General features: G+C 38.8%; 1 protein-coding gene across 2 annotated transcripts in view; it reads right to left on the reverse strand.

Moving 5' to 3' along the window:
* Nucleotides 1-5,827, reverse strand: part of LOC105934904 (cholecystokinin receptor) — a 46,108-nt gene extending 40,281 nt beyond the window's left edge. For both annotated transcript variants that reach the window (XM_012875083.3, XM_036139186.1), the window contains exon 1: nt 5,339-5,827. In XM_012875083.3, the coding sequence (XP_012730537.2) occupies nt 5,339-5,498 (160 nt within the window). In that variant the 5' untranslated portion in view covers nt 5,499-5,827. The remainder of the gene's footprint in view (nt 1-5,338) is intronic.
* Between the last annotated feature and the right edge of the window lie 9,491 nt (nt 5,828-15,318).

Here is a 15,318-nt window from a genome sequence, read left to right on the forward strand (position 1 = left end):
CTCTCCATCAAATCTGACTGAGCTTGAGCTGTTTTGCAAAGAAGAGTGGGCAAAGGTTTCAGTCACTAGATGTAGATGTAGTAGAGACATACCCTAAAAGACTTGCAGCTGTAATTGCAGTGAAAGGTGGTTCCTCAAAGTATTGACTCAAGGGGGTGTAAATACTTTTGCACAATGCCCATTTCAGTTTTTTATTTGTAAAATACCAAATAATATATCAAATAAAATACCAAAATATATATATTTAAGTTTGCTGTTGTAATGTGGAAAAATTCAAGGGTTTGAATACTTTTGCAAGCCACAGCATTGTATCCTTTTAGACATGGACATAATATTTCCCTTTCTGATGCACCTGCCTTTGTGTCCTAGTATCTGTCAGAGAAAACCTGGCAGTGCTCAGTTACTTCCTAGGTGTTGGTAAATGTCACCGTCAGGAGCTAATCCAGCTTGGTAAATGCCATCTACGCCTTGTCACCCAGCCATCAGAGGCCCAGAAAAGTTGACTGATGCAAGGAACAAAACAATTTTCTATTGACTGACAGACTGTAACACACAGTCCACAGGGACTGTAGTCAGAGCGGTCAGTGTACAAAACAACACGCTGGTAGCTTTTGTCTTTAGAGGAGGCATAACAAGGGACGCCGTGAGGGGTAGAGGAAGAGAATCATGTGTGGCAGAGGTGTGGAGTTTTAAGAGCAAAGACGAAGAACAGAGTGTTTTTTAAGCATAGTTTGTGGGTGAAAGGCAACCAGAGATACTGGACACTACAGTGTCCATCTGATCTGAGACACACATGAATTGAGCAGAATGCGGAGCACATAATAACATGCTAACAACAGTGCACAACATGGCTCTACGCTCTTTCAGGAGGAGTGAATGCTGCTTGTCAAGACTCGCTACAATCTGCTAGGTTTCCTTAGATAGGAAACTTTGTGACCAATTTGTCTGTTTGATTTGACTGAATTTGACTTTATAAAGTCAAGTGCTTCAAGATGACGTGTTGTGAATTGGTGCTATATAAATAAAACTGATTTGAACGAAACATCTATTCTTGTATATAAAGCTCTGAAACCTTTCGGAAACCATGCAGGAGGCGGAGTGCACCACAGGGCTCAGCCAAATAAAGGGGAAACCCCCCACACATTTCTTACACATACTGCTCAGGTGAATATTGCAAGTTACCAAGCCTTGGTATATGATCCCAACTGCATGTTCTGAATGCACACAAGGTGTGTGATCTAACTACATCAACTTGATCAGCAGGGGCCTTTCTGTCTGAAACGTGCATGTTTTCCACAGGTACACCCATTTGCTCCTGCTGTTTATATATATATATATTTCCTAACAATTTCCTTTTAAAGCTGAATGTATCAGTAAGGAGTCTGCAGATGGTTCCATGTCCTAAGGCATGCTGAAAATGGGTATCCTAACTGGGCTGGCCGTGACACAATCCAAGCGATGGGCAAAGACCAAAAAAAACGAGTGACACTCAACTTTGAGCTGAGTGCCATCAGTAATGATGATGACACTGACCAAATATGGGTAGACAATGGTATTTGTTTTGTTTAGATGGTGAATTAGGATCACTTCCACAGAACGGGCTGTTTTGGGGGATCAGTGGGATAAACACGGAACGATGAATCTCTTTCATTTTGCTGATGGATACAAGAGGCATGCGATTATTGGTTCAAACTACTCCATTTGGATGAATTCATGACCTCTCCCTGATATAGGATCCAAAATGGGTTGCCAGACAAAATATCAGAGTTGTATCTGCAAACGTTAAAGATGTTAACTGCTTTAACAACCATTAAATATATCAAAATAATAGATTTTCTTCTAATTTTCACTAAACATTGGAAGGAAGAGCTTGCTTAAGGAGAATAAAAAAAATGGTGTAATGTATATACATTCCATTAGAGAATTCTGTATTAGTTACATTTAAAATCAAATTAGATGTGGTATATTTTTAACAATATTTCCTGCTGATTTTACTTGGGAATGTGCTTTATTTATTAAAAGAAAATTTTGACGGGCTGCATTCTTAAATAATCTAATAAATAATCTCTTACACTCACATTTTGTCTCTTTATGAACTTTTAAATATGCCCCACACTTCTGCTATGCTTTAGAGATGTTGCAGGAGCCTACATGAGTGAGCGAAAATGTTTACTGCATTTTTGCTGAGATTTTCCATCTCGTCTCCAATTATAGCATCTAGAACATCAGAAGATTTTTTTTGAGCATTTAACAATGCTTAAGATGTTATTATCAACATGGGAGTCTTATGTTCCATTCTAAATGTGTTTTACTCTGCAAAGCAATATCCTTCACACTGTACTTTCTGCACTTCTTCAATACTCCTGGGTCCCTGCAACCCCATCTTTGTCTTTCATGCTGTGAGAGCCTCTTTAGTAGAAAATCTCCCACTGAAATGTACATGTGGTTACAACAACTGTGAAAAAGGTTCTGAACGAAAGTATCCGTGAGTGAAAAGGGATTTATTTTCATTCAGACTGTTCGACAAAGAGAAGAAAGCAACGGTAGGGTCACATGAGATTTCATTAAAAGGTTTATGTGAATTGTTCTAACATATAGTTATGTAGTAATACATTTTATTGTTTACAAAATAAATAATTTGATTGTCTAAAATTCAATTGTGTAAATTTTTACTAAAGTACACCTTATTTATTTGGCATTTATTTTCTGGCTTTTATTTTGCCCTTTTCCTGATAAACTCATTCTGTTTTCCTTTAGAACTAACTTTAGATTAGATTAGCTTGTTTTCCTGTCATTAGTATAAATTGTGTGTAACTCTCTGTGTCTTTGCTGTTGCCACGCCCAAATTTCCCCATTGTGGGATAATAAAGGAATTTCTTATATTATAATATTTTATGTCTAAAATAATGTAATAACCCTAACCCCCAAAGGTAAAACTAAATGCATTTTTTTCTACATTTTTAACATCACTGCAGATTACTCACTGTATTGTTAAAAACTGATTCTGCAGGTCTCCTTCAAGAAAGAATCTTGGTCTGGTTACAAGTTGTGCTTCGCATGGGTTTATGATCCAGATTTGGCCCTGACCCAGTAATGAACATCTCCCCCCGCATGAATTAATCCATGGAGTTTATGAATAAGCATCTCTCCCATTCAGATGGACCCATATGGTACGCTAACTATAGCTGCTTACCCAAAGAAGAGACCCTTGACCCTTTACATCTTTAGAAACTCATGCACTAATGGAGATTCTATTCGATGCACATATGGAATCAGAGGTGATCAAGATGTAGAAACAGCGACACCCCACTGTTAAGCCTTTAATTTTTGGAAGTATAAATAGGAATGAGCATGAGCATAAAAAGAGTAGGATAAATGAATTTATGTAGTATGTAAGGTGCTTTCTCAAATTTAGAAATACATAGTCTTTAAAACCATAGAAAATTTGTCATGATTTAGTTTTTTTATTTGTTGGTTTTGGACTTTTCCAAACTTGTCTATAATCAGTTCTGTCACCTCTCAGCCGCAAGAGACCCGCCAATTAGCTCAGTCACCAGTCATCAGCCCAGACCAGTTCCACCTGCTGCCACTGATCGGTTCTTACTCTGCTCACCTGTTCTCCAGCCTTCATATACCCGCCTCACTCACTGCCAGATCATCTCATCACTTCACTTGTGCTCTGCTGCCACAATACTTTCAGTCCTTCTGTGTCCAGTCTGCATCTGATCAATTCTGGTTCTACTTGCATTAGTTCAAGTCTGGTGCTGCCAGCAACTCCTGGTCTGTCAGCATAGAGCATTTTCAATAAACCCTTTTTAACGTAACTCTGTGTTTGGTTCACCAGCAGCACACGTTTAAAAAAATCTGTAAACAGCTAGTTGGGGAACCATAATCAGAAGACACAACTTGGATTATACTCTAAATAGATTCTCTCTTTGGGCAAGATTAGCTATGACTGTGTTCTGTTAGCACCCAGTTTAACTGGAACACCATAGATACTACCATTCCAGCAAAATGGAAAACGTCACATCATCAGAACCAATACACATACAAACTGCTGAGTTTATGAAAGGGTAAATACTGTTATTTTTTCTGCAAGAATTAGATGCCTTTTCAGCTTCTCAACTCCACTTCTTAAAAATAAAGCACATCTGAATGTCAAAAGCAGTGAGGTGAATCATATTCATTTTGAATGCATCCAAAACAAGTTCACTAAATATTGCTGTCATAATAGTTTTGTGATGGGTACTTTGAGTCAAAATCTGGAAATGCTCCTGTTTTCCTTATATCTTTTGTGCCCCAGAAACGTTTCCTGATCAAATTTAAAAGAAAAGTTGCAACCTTTAAAGATCAAAGTGTCTAACTTTAGAACATAAGGAAAACTCAAAGGAAAGACAAACACTATGCAGTTATTTTGTCCAGGTAAATTGTAATGTGGAGCTAGTTATATTTTAAAAAATTAGCTATTCCTAAATTTCAAAACATTAAAAATATTACATATGTCCATACTTGGAAGCCATACATTAGTCAGTGTCTTTTTTTCTTTCTTTTTTTTTTTTTTTTTGTTATTATATTTGATTAAACTGAAGGATATTTTATTTTAAACCTATGCAACTGAATTGAAGTTTGCATATTGATAAGCATCATGTCCAAAAAGGAAAAGCAAGATGCATTTTTATTATTACTGGCTGGATTATCTTGGGGCAGGTACGACTTTCAAGCAACTCCCCTGTTGGTGACTCACTATGTTCTGCTAGATCCCCAATTCACTGGAACACCAAAGATCACTCCTTAAATTAATAAGTATTCTTTCTTAACCACTAAAAGACATTTAAAATCCATAAACCGTTTGAGGGGACCATGACCATGAGGCACAGCCCAAATGTGACTGTTGAATGTGACTGAAATTAATTGTCTATTTGACCATATGAATTTTTTCTGTGTCCTAGTTTGTCCGTTTTTGAGTAGAAGACTACCGATTATACCTCAAAATAAACAATATTATCACTTTGCCACAATATGAAACCCCTCCACTGATAAGTCATTGATTAAAGTATAGATTTAAAGTGCACATTTTGATGACATTTTAAAAGAGTAAATTTTGCAATGTTTGTTTGCTTTTGTTTGTCCAAAGGTCTAAGATGCCTTTTCAGCATCAACTCCCTTCCTTAAAAATAAAACGATGCAATATAGCAAATAAATGCCTCTCCGTTATAATAAACGGCAACACAACACAAATACATTTGCATAGGCGTACCTTAATATTTTTTTGCGAAACGGATTTAGTGTCATGGCATTAGGCGTTTCTATGTGGCTTTTATCTTTGTGTGTATCTCACCTTGCCTGGCACGCTGTGGTATGGGCTGCGTAGAAGCGTTGCCACAAGAGATGTTCGATGCCTCCAAGCTTCCATTGACCGCTCCGCTCTGCAGCAAGTCCTGAAGCGCCTGGGCGCACTCTGGGTCCATAGACGTCTCATTCCGCAAATCAAGATCCATGCCTCTAACTTGGCGGTTTCAATATAACCTGAACTGTTTTAAAGTTGTCAAATGACAACGTTCACATCTAGCTTCTTTCTGTATTCTGTGACGCGTCTAAAGGGGTAAAACAAGTGGACTCTTCTGCCATGCTCCGACGCACCTAACCCAAGTTGCGAGTAAAATAAGGAGGGGAGGAAAATAAGTAAAGCAAATAAGAAACACAGATGATTTTGCTTCTCTGAATGTCCCCGTATGCTCATGTGCCACTAAAGACGCGTCCTGTTTGGCGACATTCCTAAATCAAGGATCTGAGTGCACTGAGGGGAAGGAGCGCTGCGCCTCTGCTACAAACCTGCACGGAGAGCGAGTGGGCAGCGCAAAGGAGAGTGGGCCTATAATATCATAAAGTGTTTTAATGTGTGCGTGTGTGCTGGGGGTGTGTATGAGAGGGAGGGGGCAGAGAGAATGCGATCAGAAAAGGTGAATCTGTTGGTTTACCCTGTTTATAGGATAAATGGGCTATTCACGCGCGCTAATTACAGATTCTTCTGAGCCATATTGAAGATTTGTATGCAATTGCAAATACTGACTAGTTTATTCAATGAAAAATATTGATTTAAGTTCATTCTAATGAGCATTGGTAGCCGCGTCATTGTCATCACAAAGTTGTAACATCAGGCTACTGAAATTGGTTGGACTTCACATCTATATTTATGGGTGATTTTAGTGTCCAAAGACAGGGTGTGTAACCAGATAGTGATGTTTTCAGATTTTAATTGACATCTGAAAGGTTTCCATCCAATAGGTTGATATCATGTGCTGCTTTTTAAAAGCGGACGGGTCAGTTTTACCAGCTCGCGGGTGCCCCCATGTGACGAGTAAAGATACTTTCTTTACGAGACCCGACTATGAGCTCTTCCTAAAGAAAAGTCTGACGAGGCGTTTTTTTGAGGCTTAACACGCAGTGTGACTCTTTACGTTATCCAGCGACGAAATAAGGTTGACTGAGGCCCTAAGCAGATTATTAGTTTATTGGCCTATCACCCACCACAGCACCTTGTACCTCCTGTTCTAATTCTATGCTTGATTACTTGTATGGGTTTTTCATGTTTTATTCTGTTTTTGTCTTGCTTATTTTGTTGTTGTTGTTGTGGTTTGTTTTTGTGGGGCGCAATTTCTTTAACAGTAACCTAGTAAGACACAATGAATTTAATTGGTTGTATGTTTTTGGTTAACATGATATTGCACACTTCATATTATATGTCAAATAATTTGGACAAGTTGTCATGTATCCTTTATGACTCTTAGTCACTATTTTAGCATTTAATTTCTAGATAAATTCTCAAGAGAGAATATAACTTGTATGAAGCTTTCCTGACTTCAGGGGGGAAAAAGGACCGACAGGAAATTTAGTGACCTTGTTTACTATGTAAAGAGGGAATTTGGGGATTCAGGAATATTTTTTTACTATTGTTGACACGGTTTGGAATATAGTTTTCCGGCAGCTAGTTAAGTGGAAAAGTGCAGATTAATAATTACAAGAATCATTTGGCTTGGGCAAATCTGCACATCTACACACCTGAACATTTCACTAAGTTATTTTTTCCTATTTTTTTTTCTGAAACATCGTCTTGCAGATGAATAATATTTTCAAGCTGTATTTTGTGGTCTAGATCAGCATAAATTCCATTAATGAAAAAAAGAAAGTTTTTTTTAAAGTGACATGATCTATTTTGAGGTTTGAAGTGAAGTGGCCTTTTTAGAGAGTGGTACGAGTCACAAACATGACGTAATATTCAGTCCTGGTATTACAGCTGATAATTCAAACCTCCCTGCCTCATCTGAGAAAATTATCCAAGACGTCAGCAGCACTGTTTGAGTTTTATTATGCTTCTTTTAATCAGCAGAAAGAGGCATGAAAGAAGGAACAACTACATTAGGAAATTATTTATACAAAATATTTGATAATTTATTTGTAATCAAGCATATTCACAACATGTTAGAGTCTTGTGATTTTCATCAAAGGTACTATGCACTTGTCTTTTCTATATTTATGTATCTTTTTTTTTCAAGCAAATTCAGCCAAGGTTGTTTCTTTCAGGCATTCACATAGTTTTTATTGCTCTCCAATTATGTACAACACATTTTGCTGCCCTTCAGCTTTAGAAAAGGTTTATAACAAGTGATACGGTTTAGATGGCTGTAATTATTATTTTTCTATATCAACGTATTTAGGTCTTAGTTTGATTGAACAATTAATTGTTCAATTAATTGTGTAAAATCTCGAAGCAGAGATTTTAAGCAGTCTGTTGGTGGTTGAGTATTATTTTTTCTAATTTCCTCCCCCAACATACCATTACCTACTTATTCTTATTATTAACCACTTTATTTAAGTTTTTTTCTTTTTGCAAAAATGTAATATTTGTTGCAGTACAACTGAATAAAACATTTGAAGGTAATAAGTTGGACTGGATTTTATTGAAGGGTACCAAACTAAACGGAGGAGGAATATAAACAGTCACTTTTGTCAGATTTGTAGTTGGTAAAAAAAATCTAATATTTTAAAAAGTTAAAGGGGCATCGATACTTTCAACAAGTTAAATGCTTGTTTTTCTTTTGATTAAGGGCGGACTGTGTCGTCTTTGTTCTGGGTGTAACTTTATTCAGAAGGTTAAAATGTCATCGCTCTCTAAGGTTTGATGTCGCTGTAGGAAACAGGCATCATCTACTTGGCCTCTAAACACTCAAGGGACTCCCAGAGGAGAAGAGAAAAAAATAGGACCCTTATTTCAAGCATGGCCTCTGTAATCTCTCTCCAGTTTTGAGTGGCTCCAGCACGTCATGTGCAGAGCCTCTTACCCCAGATAAACAAGCCTGTGTGGTTTCCAATCAAGACAAGAAGAGAGAGACTAGTGCTTCCTTCTGAGTGAGGTAATCGCTGGCATGGCGTGGAGCATTGATTATGGATGTTCCAGCGCTGATGAGGACTAGTTGAATATAATCACTGCCGGGGTGGTACTTCACAACCCGGGTCTGCATCTTCTGATGTGTCAATATGTCCATACTTTGTTCCCAGCTTCTGTAAACACCCTCCGATTATGTTACAGATCAAATGAACAACTGCAACCCTGGAAGGCTCATCAATACTGGCAGTCATCATCTGGGGAAGACGTTAAACACAAGGTGGTGATGGCAGGCGATGGATGGGGAATGCATCAGTGCTAAACCGAGCTAAAACAGATTTCTGTCTCCTGTCAGCCCTCTCATCCTCTGCAGCTTGGCTTGCAGACTGCAGGAATTGATTACTAAAACACAGTTCCAGGCCTGTAGGGAGCAGGAGGCTGGAGGGTGGGAGTCATGTGTTGCTCAGACCACCAGCCCAGCCCAGGCAGGCAAACACAGTTGTATAGTATCCGGGTGCACACTGAGTAAGTCTGATGTTTCAGGGACCTCCACAGTTGGTTGTAAACATTGTTCTCAAGAGATTTATTTAAAAAAAACGTAGATTAACAGTTTCAAAACTGCTTTTTCACATTTTGTGACTTTCAGCTCTGCTTTTGTCCCTTTGATTGTTGAACAGCGATGGCTTAACGTCACTGTCACCAGGTTATCAGCGGAGAACAGTCTGATCGGGTCGCCACTGAGCAGTCAGAATAAAAAGCAGTCAAAGCCCAGTTAACCAAACGTTAATGAGTTCTCAAGTTACTGTAACAAAATTAACTTCATTAATATTGTAAACTATTGAATATGACTGTACCTTTTGTTCCCTAGCAACTGGAACACCATTGACCTTTCCATAAAACAAAGCAGAATTGAGCCTACCGAGTCAGAACAATCCTGGACTATGAAATTATGTTTCCCTGGTGAATTGTTACATTATTTTTTATAGGAGCATAAGTGCCACAATTTCTGCAGACGTCTGCCCCTGTGACAAGATGAAATGTTGTGCAAGTGCATGGGAGAAGAGGAAAAGCATCTGCCGCTGCGACTGCACAGGTCTTTTGTTTAGATGTTTAATGTCGTCTGAGGTAAGAAAGCTATAAATATTGAAGTTAATTAATGTTCTCTCGCTAATGCATCAATTACAGCAGAGACTCAACAAAGTAGCCAGGTGAACGAGAGCGCACGTCATGTCACACCCACGCAGGCCCAGAGCATTCAGCCCAAATAACTCTCATGAAGAGATAAATCCTGCCTATAGAGGCAACTGCGGTATACAGATGATAACTCATTTTATATGACGGGCAATTGTAATTGCATATATTGGAAAGAAAATAAATAATATTTAACTTCAAAACTTGCACTATGCACCTTTTCAAAGAAATTTACGGTGGGATAAATATCTTAAAGATGGCTAGTATTAAACTTGTGGAACTCATATGTACCCTGCAGAAAATGTATGGACTTTCCTTAAAATCCTGGAAACCCACCCATTTAATGCTTCATGATCATATAGCCTCCCTTTAAATATTGCAAAAATAAGGGGTAATTGTATTTTCGTGGATTAATCAAAAACTGTTTCTTTGAGTCAAATATCTCTAAGCTTCAAACTTTGGTGTCAAAAGCTGAATTATAGATGATTTTTCATGCTTTTATTTGCTCTTGTCTTCACTGTTGTAACAGCCTTTTTAAGTGTTTAAAAAAGAAAGATCTTGACCATCTGTAGTTAGTGTAGGAAAGTATTTTGCCCAACACAAGAAAGAGACAACATCCTACCCCAGTTTTAATCTCTTTACATTGGCTGCAGGTACATTTTAGAGTTAATTTCAACATTTTTTACTTTACTCTCAGAGCCCTGTGTGGTCAAGCTCCAGCTTATATTACCAACTTTTTTCAGCCATATTCCCCTTCTCACAGTTTGAGATCCTCCAGGCAAAAGCCGGTTAATGGTTCGACAGACTAATTTCAGGACCAGAGGGGAGCGGCCTTTTGGAGCTGTGGCCCCCAGACTGTCGGTCATGGATTGCATTGCCTCCATCTGTCAGGGTTTTAGGAGCCGGACCAAAGCACAGACAAGAGCTCAGGAGTCGCATGTCGATGAGAAGATGATTTAATGAGTAAAATCAGGCTTACAAGATGCAGGGAACCAGGAACCAGGAATACGGCACGGATGAAACCAGAGCAGGGTAGAATCGTGAATAAAGACAGAGGACCTGACGATGTGTCTGATAGCGTAGGCTGATAGTGTGATCCATTTGTCCTCGATTGTTGGCATTCTCAACCTCCGGGTCAGAAAATTTTACTGGAACAGTTTCTAAAGTCAGCATTACGAATCGGAAAGGCGGTGCAGCAGGATGGTACTCGACATCGGCATTCATAATGGCAGCTACTTGCAGCAACATTGAGAAAAATCTGATACTTTGGCTGTTTGTAGCAGCTCTCTAATATTTATGTGACATTTAGCCAGTTGTACAGGTGCTACCTTTCAGTGTTCATCAGACAGTATGTTTCAGCTCTGATTATTTGAAAAAAAAAATACCACCTAGAACAGCATTATTGTCATTGTTTTAACAACATTGCGGGCATCCATGTTTTTTCCTACTGTCCAATAGAGGGGAAACTGGAAGGCAAAAAAGGCAGAGATGACGTAATCTGTGACTCGTGAGGAAAAAGGAACGCACTATGAATTTAACAGGAAAGAGACGGAAGGAAACAAGTGGGTGGTAATTAGGCGCAGGTGAACTGAGGGATACAATCAGGCTGAAGTAAAGGAGGGGAAATGAACTGGCAGGTGCTGGGCATTAAAAGAACCCGACAGGTTAAAGAGAATGGCCATAAGGGGAAACTTAACTAATAAGGAACAGATTTAACAGATAAAAGACTAATAACAGAAGTAAACTAAGACAGGAACTGAATCTAATTATAAGAATGTTTCAAACAAAATGCTGAACAAGAACTGAACTAAAGGAGGGCAACCATAAAATAAGGATCTAACAGGACTAGTAAAATGATAAAAACATAAACTAACAGAAACTATACCGGTAACACAAATGAGGATCTCTGACTAAACTAATACTAAAAAGGGACAGAGCTAAAATACTATAGAATAATAAAGAATATAGCTAGCCAGACAGGAACTAATCCAACCAATACTCGAATATATAATTAACAGAAATGATTAACAGAAAACTAAACAGATAACACTAAGATCTCGGGATGAACACAACAAAATTGCAGAGAAAGAGCCAACAGACCTACTGAAATAATAAATGCTAATGCAAAACAGGTGACAAATGGTTTGTACTTGTATAGCACTTTAACCAGTCTGGCAACCTCCAAAGCACTTCACTTCAATTTAGTCATTCACACACTGACGGTAGTGAGCTATGTTAGTACCTACAGCTGCCCTGGGGCAGACTGACAGAGGCAAGGCTGTCATGCACCAGCGGTACAGGGCGCTCTGACCACCGCCAGCAGCAAATGTGGGTAAAGTGTCTTGCCCCAGGACACAGAACAGGGGATGGAACCCATCAATTGCAGGATCTCTGCGCCAAAACAAAAAGAGGATCTAGGGGTGAACGAAACAACAGCACACATACACAGACTCCAGGATCCCCAGGGAGCTACCATAAGTAATCACACCCCCTGGGGACCCTAACACCATCTTTACACCGTCTTGACTCTGTTCATTCTTTTAAGAAGCAGATGAAGACCCATTTGTTCAGATTGGCTTTTAACTAGTTCTCAACTAGATTTATGCTCTGATGTTGCATGTATGCTGTTTTATTTCTCTTTTATCTTTTTATGTTGTGTTGTTCAATTCAGTTCAGTCTTATATATGTATAGCGCCAATTCATGAAACATGTCATCTCATTGCTTTATGGCTGTTTTTATTGTGAAGCACTTTGTGATTTTTATCATATGAAAGGTGCTATAAAAATAAAGTTTATTTACTTACTTGTATTTTACTTACTATTTTGTTCCATGCTAAATCTCATTCATTGTACTTTTTCCTTGATACCTTATTTTAACAGTGAAGCACGGACTTAAAAATATACATTAAAAACATTAGGAGTTACTGTTACTGCATATTGTACAAGAGATCAGATGTGATGACTTTTAACAAATAATTGTTTTCATGAGGTAAGTACTGCTGAGCGATCTGCTGAGATGGTTTTGTTTATATCACTATTTCTGCAGTGTATATGCAATAAGAGCAGGGGTAATGTGATACATATTATTACAGGCTGCAAAAGGAAAACTGATGTCCGGTAGGTAATGGATTTTATACATCTTTCCACCTACAGTTAGGATTGTCTCTCAGCATGCATTACTGCTCTCCGTGGTAATAGGCTATAAAAGGTACAAGTGAGCCAAAACAGAGACAACAAAACCGCACGCAATTTATGCAAGCTCAAATGACTGAAATGGCTTTGCAAGTGTAAATGTTTTTGTATGGGCAGCACCGTGTAAAATCGTTGCTACTTCTGGAAAGGTTGAGTAAAACACCAAAAATAACCTTAAGATAAATTAATGTTCTATTGCAGTAACATAATCTTATACTGAAGATGTTCCTGGAGTTCTTTGACTCTTCTCCTGCCTTTTCAAAAACATCATTGGAAAATGTGTGAAGTATCTGTTTATTTAGCATATGAATACATTTTAAAATATGGTTACTGGTGTGTTAAAAAAAAGAGTGTCTGTACAATAAAATCTAAACACATTTTAGATACTGAGCAACATAAATATACTTTAGTTATGTCTAAGTGAAAATTGGTGGTGAAGTCAAAGGTTTGTCATTTTATTTAAATGGAGTTTTCACTAGCAAGGACCACGGCACAAAGATTTATTGAAAGAAGAGGGTTGAAGGTGTGGATGATCCTGGAAGTGAGGTATACTGAAGAGATGGTTCAGAGGGCTTGGGAGAATGACACTTAGTATGGAGTGCAGTCTTCTGGATAAGGTTTCCCGCGCCCACTTAGAACCACCCCAAGGGGGACCAGCAACCAATAAAAATGAAGAATGAGAAAGTAGGGATGAGGATGAAGAGATGAAAAGAAGGAAAGGGGATGAGGATGAAGGGAGGGTGGGGTTGAAAGAACGTAACAGACTGAGAAGGATGAGTGAGCTGGGTATAAGTAGGCCGCTGTGTAAACAGAGGAGTAGTTGAGGCGTTGCCCTGTTCCAGAAACTGAGTTAACATATTAGCTTCCCATGTGGGGTCTTTGGTCATTTTGATTTTAGAATGTTTTTTGTTAAATGGATGAAGTAGTCATGCAAAGCTCTTCCACTGTCTTGACATTTTTACCTGTGTGAATCTCCAATCTTCTTCGATGATTTTGCTGTTTTCCGTGACTGTTGAGGAATAGGCTGCATATAAGCACAACCGGTTGTCCGTCCCTCTTTCCTAATCTTACATTTTTCTGTAAAGCACACCGCATTGCCTGGCGTGTGAATCATGCCTTTCCTTGTTGTAGAGGAAGGTTTATTTGAAGTCCATCTCCCATTTATAGTCAAGGCAGTTTGAATTTAGAAAACAAATGGGACATTTTTAAAGACGTTTCTGTGATTTGACCAAGCTGGGTATGCAAGTGAGCGTTCACGCTAAGCTGGGAAGTATTTCTGTTTCCAGATTACAAAAGAATGTTGTGTCATTGAAGTGTGACATGTATAAATACCTATGTCAAAAAACACAGCTTGTTATCTGCACATTATTAAAGAACTGTAAAAAACTGGCAGCAATACTGATGGTCCATGTTCTTGTATATTACGGCCCACAAGTTATTCACATTTCTCCATATGAACAAAAAGCAGCACAGTGACTTTAAGGTTTGCACATTTAGTTTTTCTTGGTTTTGCTTTATACCTTTGTCCAGTCCTGAGCACGCCGATGTCTCGATAACTTTCCTGATGTTAGAGTCTACTGTAGCCATAAACCTGGGGGACAACACCCAAGCTTACAGTGGACTTTTTCAACCTTTCACACAAACGTTCAGCATTCAACAGCAACTACAAGAAACATGATCTACTGTGTCAATGATTCACTGAAAATACAGAACTCTAAACTTTTTCCTGACGAAGGCGTTACAGACCTGCTGAATTTGAGGAATGGATATGGCTCGATGCTGTATATTTCTATCATTTAAGGAAAAATATTTTGCTGGGTCAGTTTACAGAAAAAGCCAATTTAGTTTAATCCGGTGCAGTCAGATGGAAAACAAAATACATCCATTTTCCAACACATCTATCCCTGCTGGGGTCATAAGGGGCGCTGGTGCCTATTGCCAGCATTCAATGGGTGAGAGGCGGGTGTACACCCTGGACAGGTCGCCAGTCCATTGCAGGGCATCACAGAGACAGACAGGACAAACAACCATTCACACACACCTAAGGACGATTTAGAGCGATCAATTAACCTAACAGTCATGCTTTTGGACTGTGGGAGGAAGCTGGAGTACCCAGAGAGAACCCCACGCATGCACAGGGAGAACATGCAAACTCCATGCAGAAAGACCCAGGGCAAGGGTTGGACTTGAACCCAGGACCTTCTTGCTGCATGGCAACAGCACTACCCACTGCACCGCCCCAAGCCAAAATGCATACAATCTAAATATGCTGACAAACCAATAAGATACAAAGATTCTTAATTTTCACTGTGTGTTACTGTGGTGAAATTTCCTTTTGGACAATCCGGCTAAGGGTACACATGACAAACAGGCAATGAACAGTGCTGTTTTTTTTTTTTTTTACAATATAGCGTGCAAAAGATTGAAAGGTTTGTGCCAGAGTCCGATGGCTTTGATATCAGTCCATTTGCTAGCAAAATGAGCCATATTACATGGATTAGCCACAAATAACATATAATGAGGCAATAAGGTACTTTAGTGCAATGCGTCTG

The sequence above is a fragment of the Fundulus heteroclitus genome, chromosome 7 (assembly GCF_011125445.2).
Source record: "Fundulus heteroclitus isolate FHET01 chromosome 7, MU-UCD_Fhet_4.1, whole genome shotgun sequence".
In the NCBI taxonomy this organism is placed as follows: Eukaryota; Metazoa; Chordata; class Actinopteri; order Cyprinodontiformes; family Fundulidae; genus Fundulus; species Fundulus heteroclitus.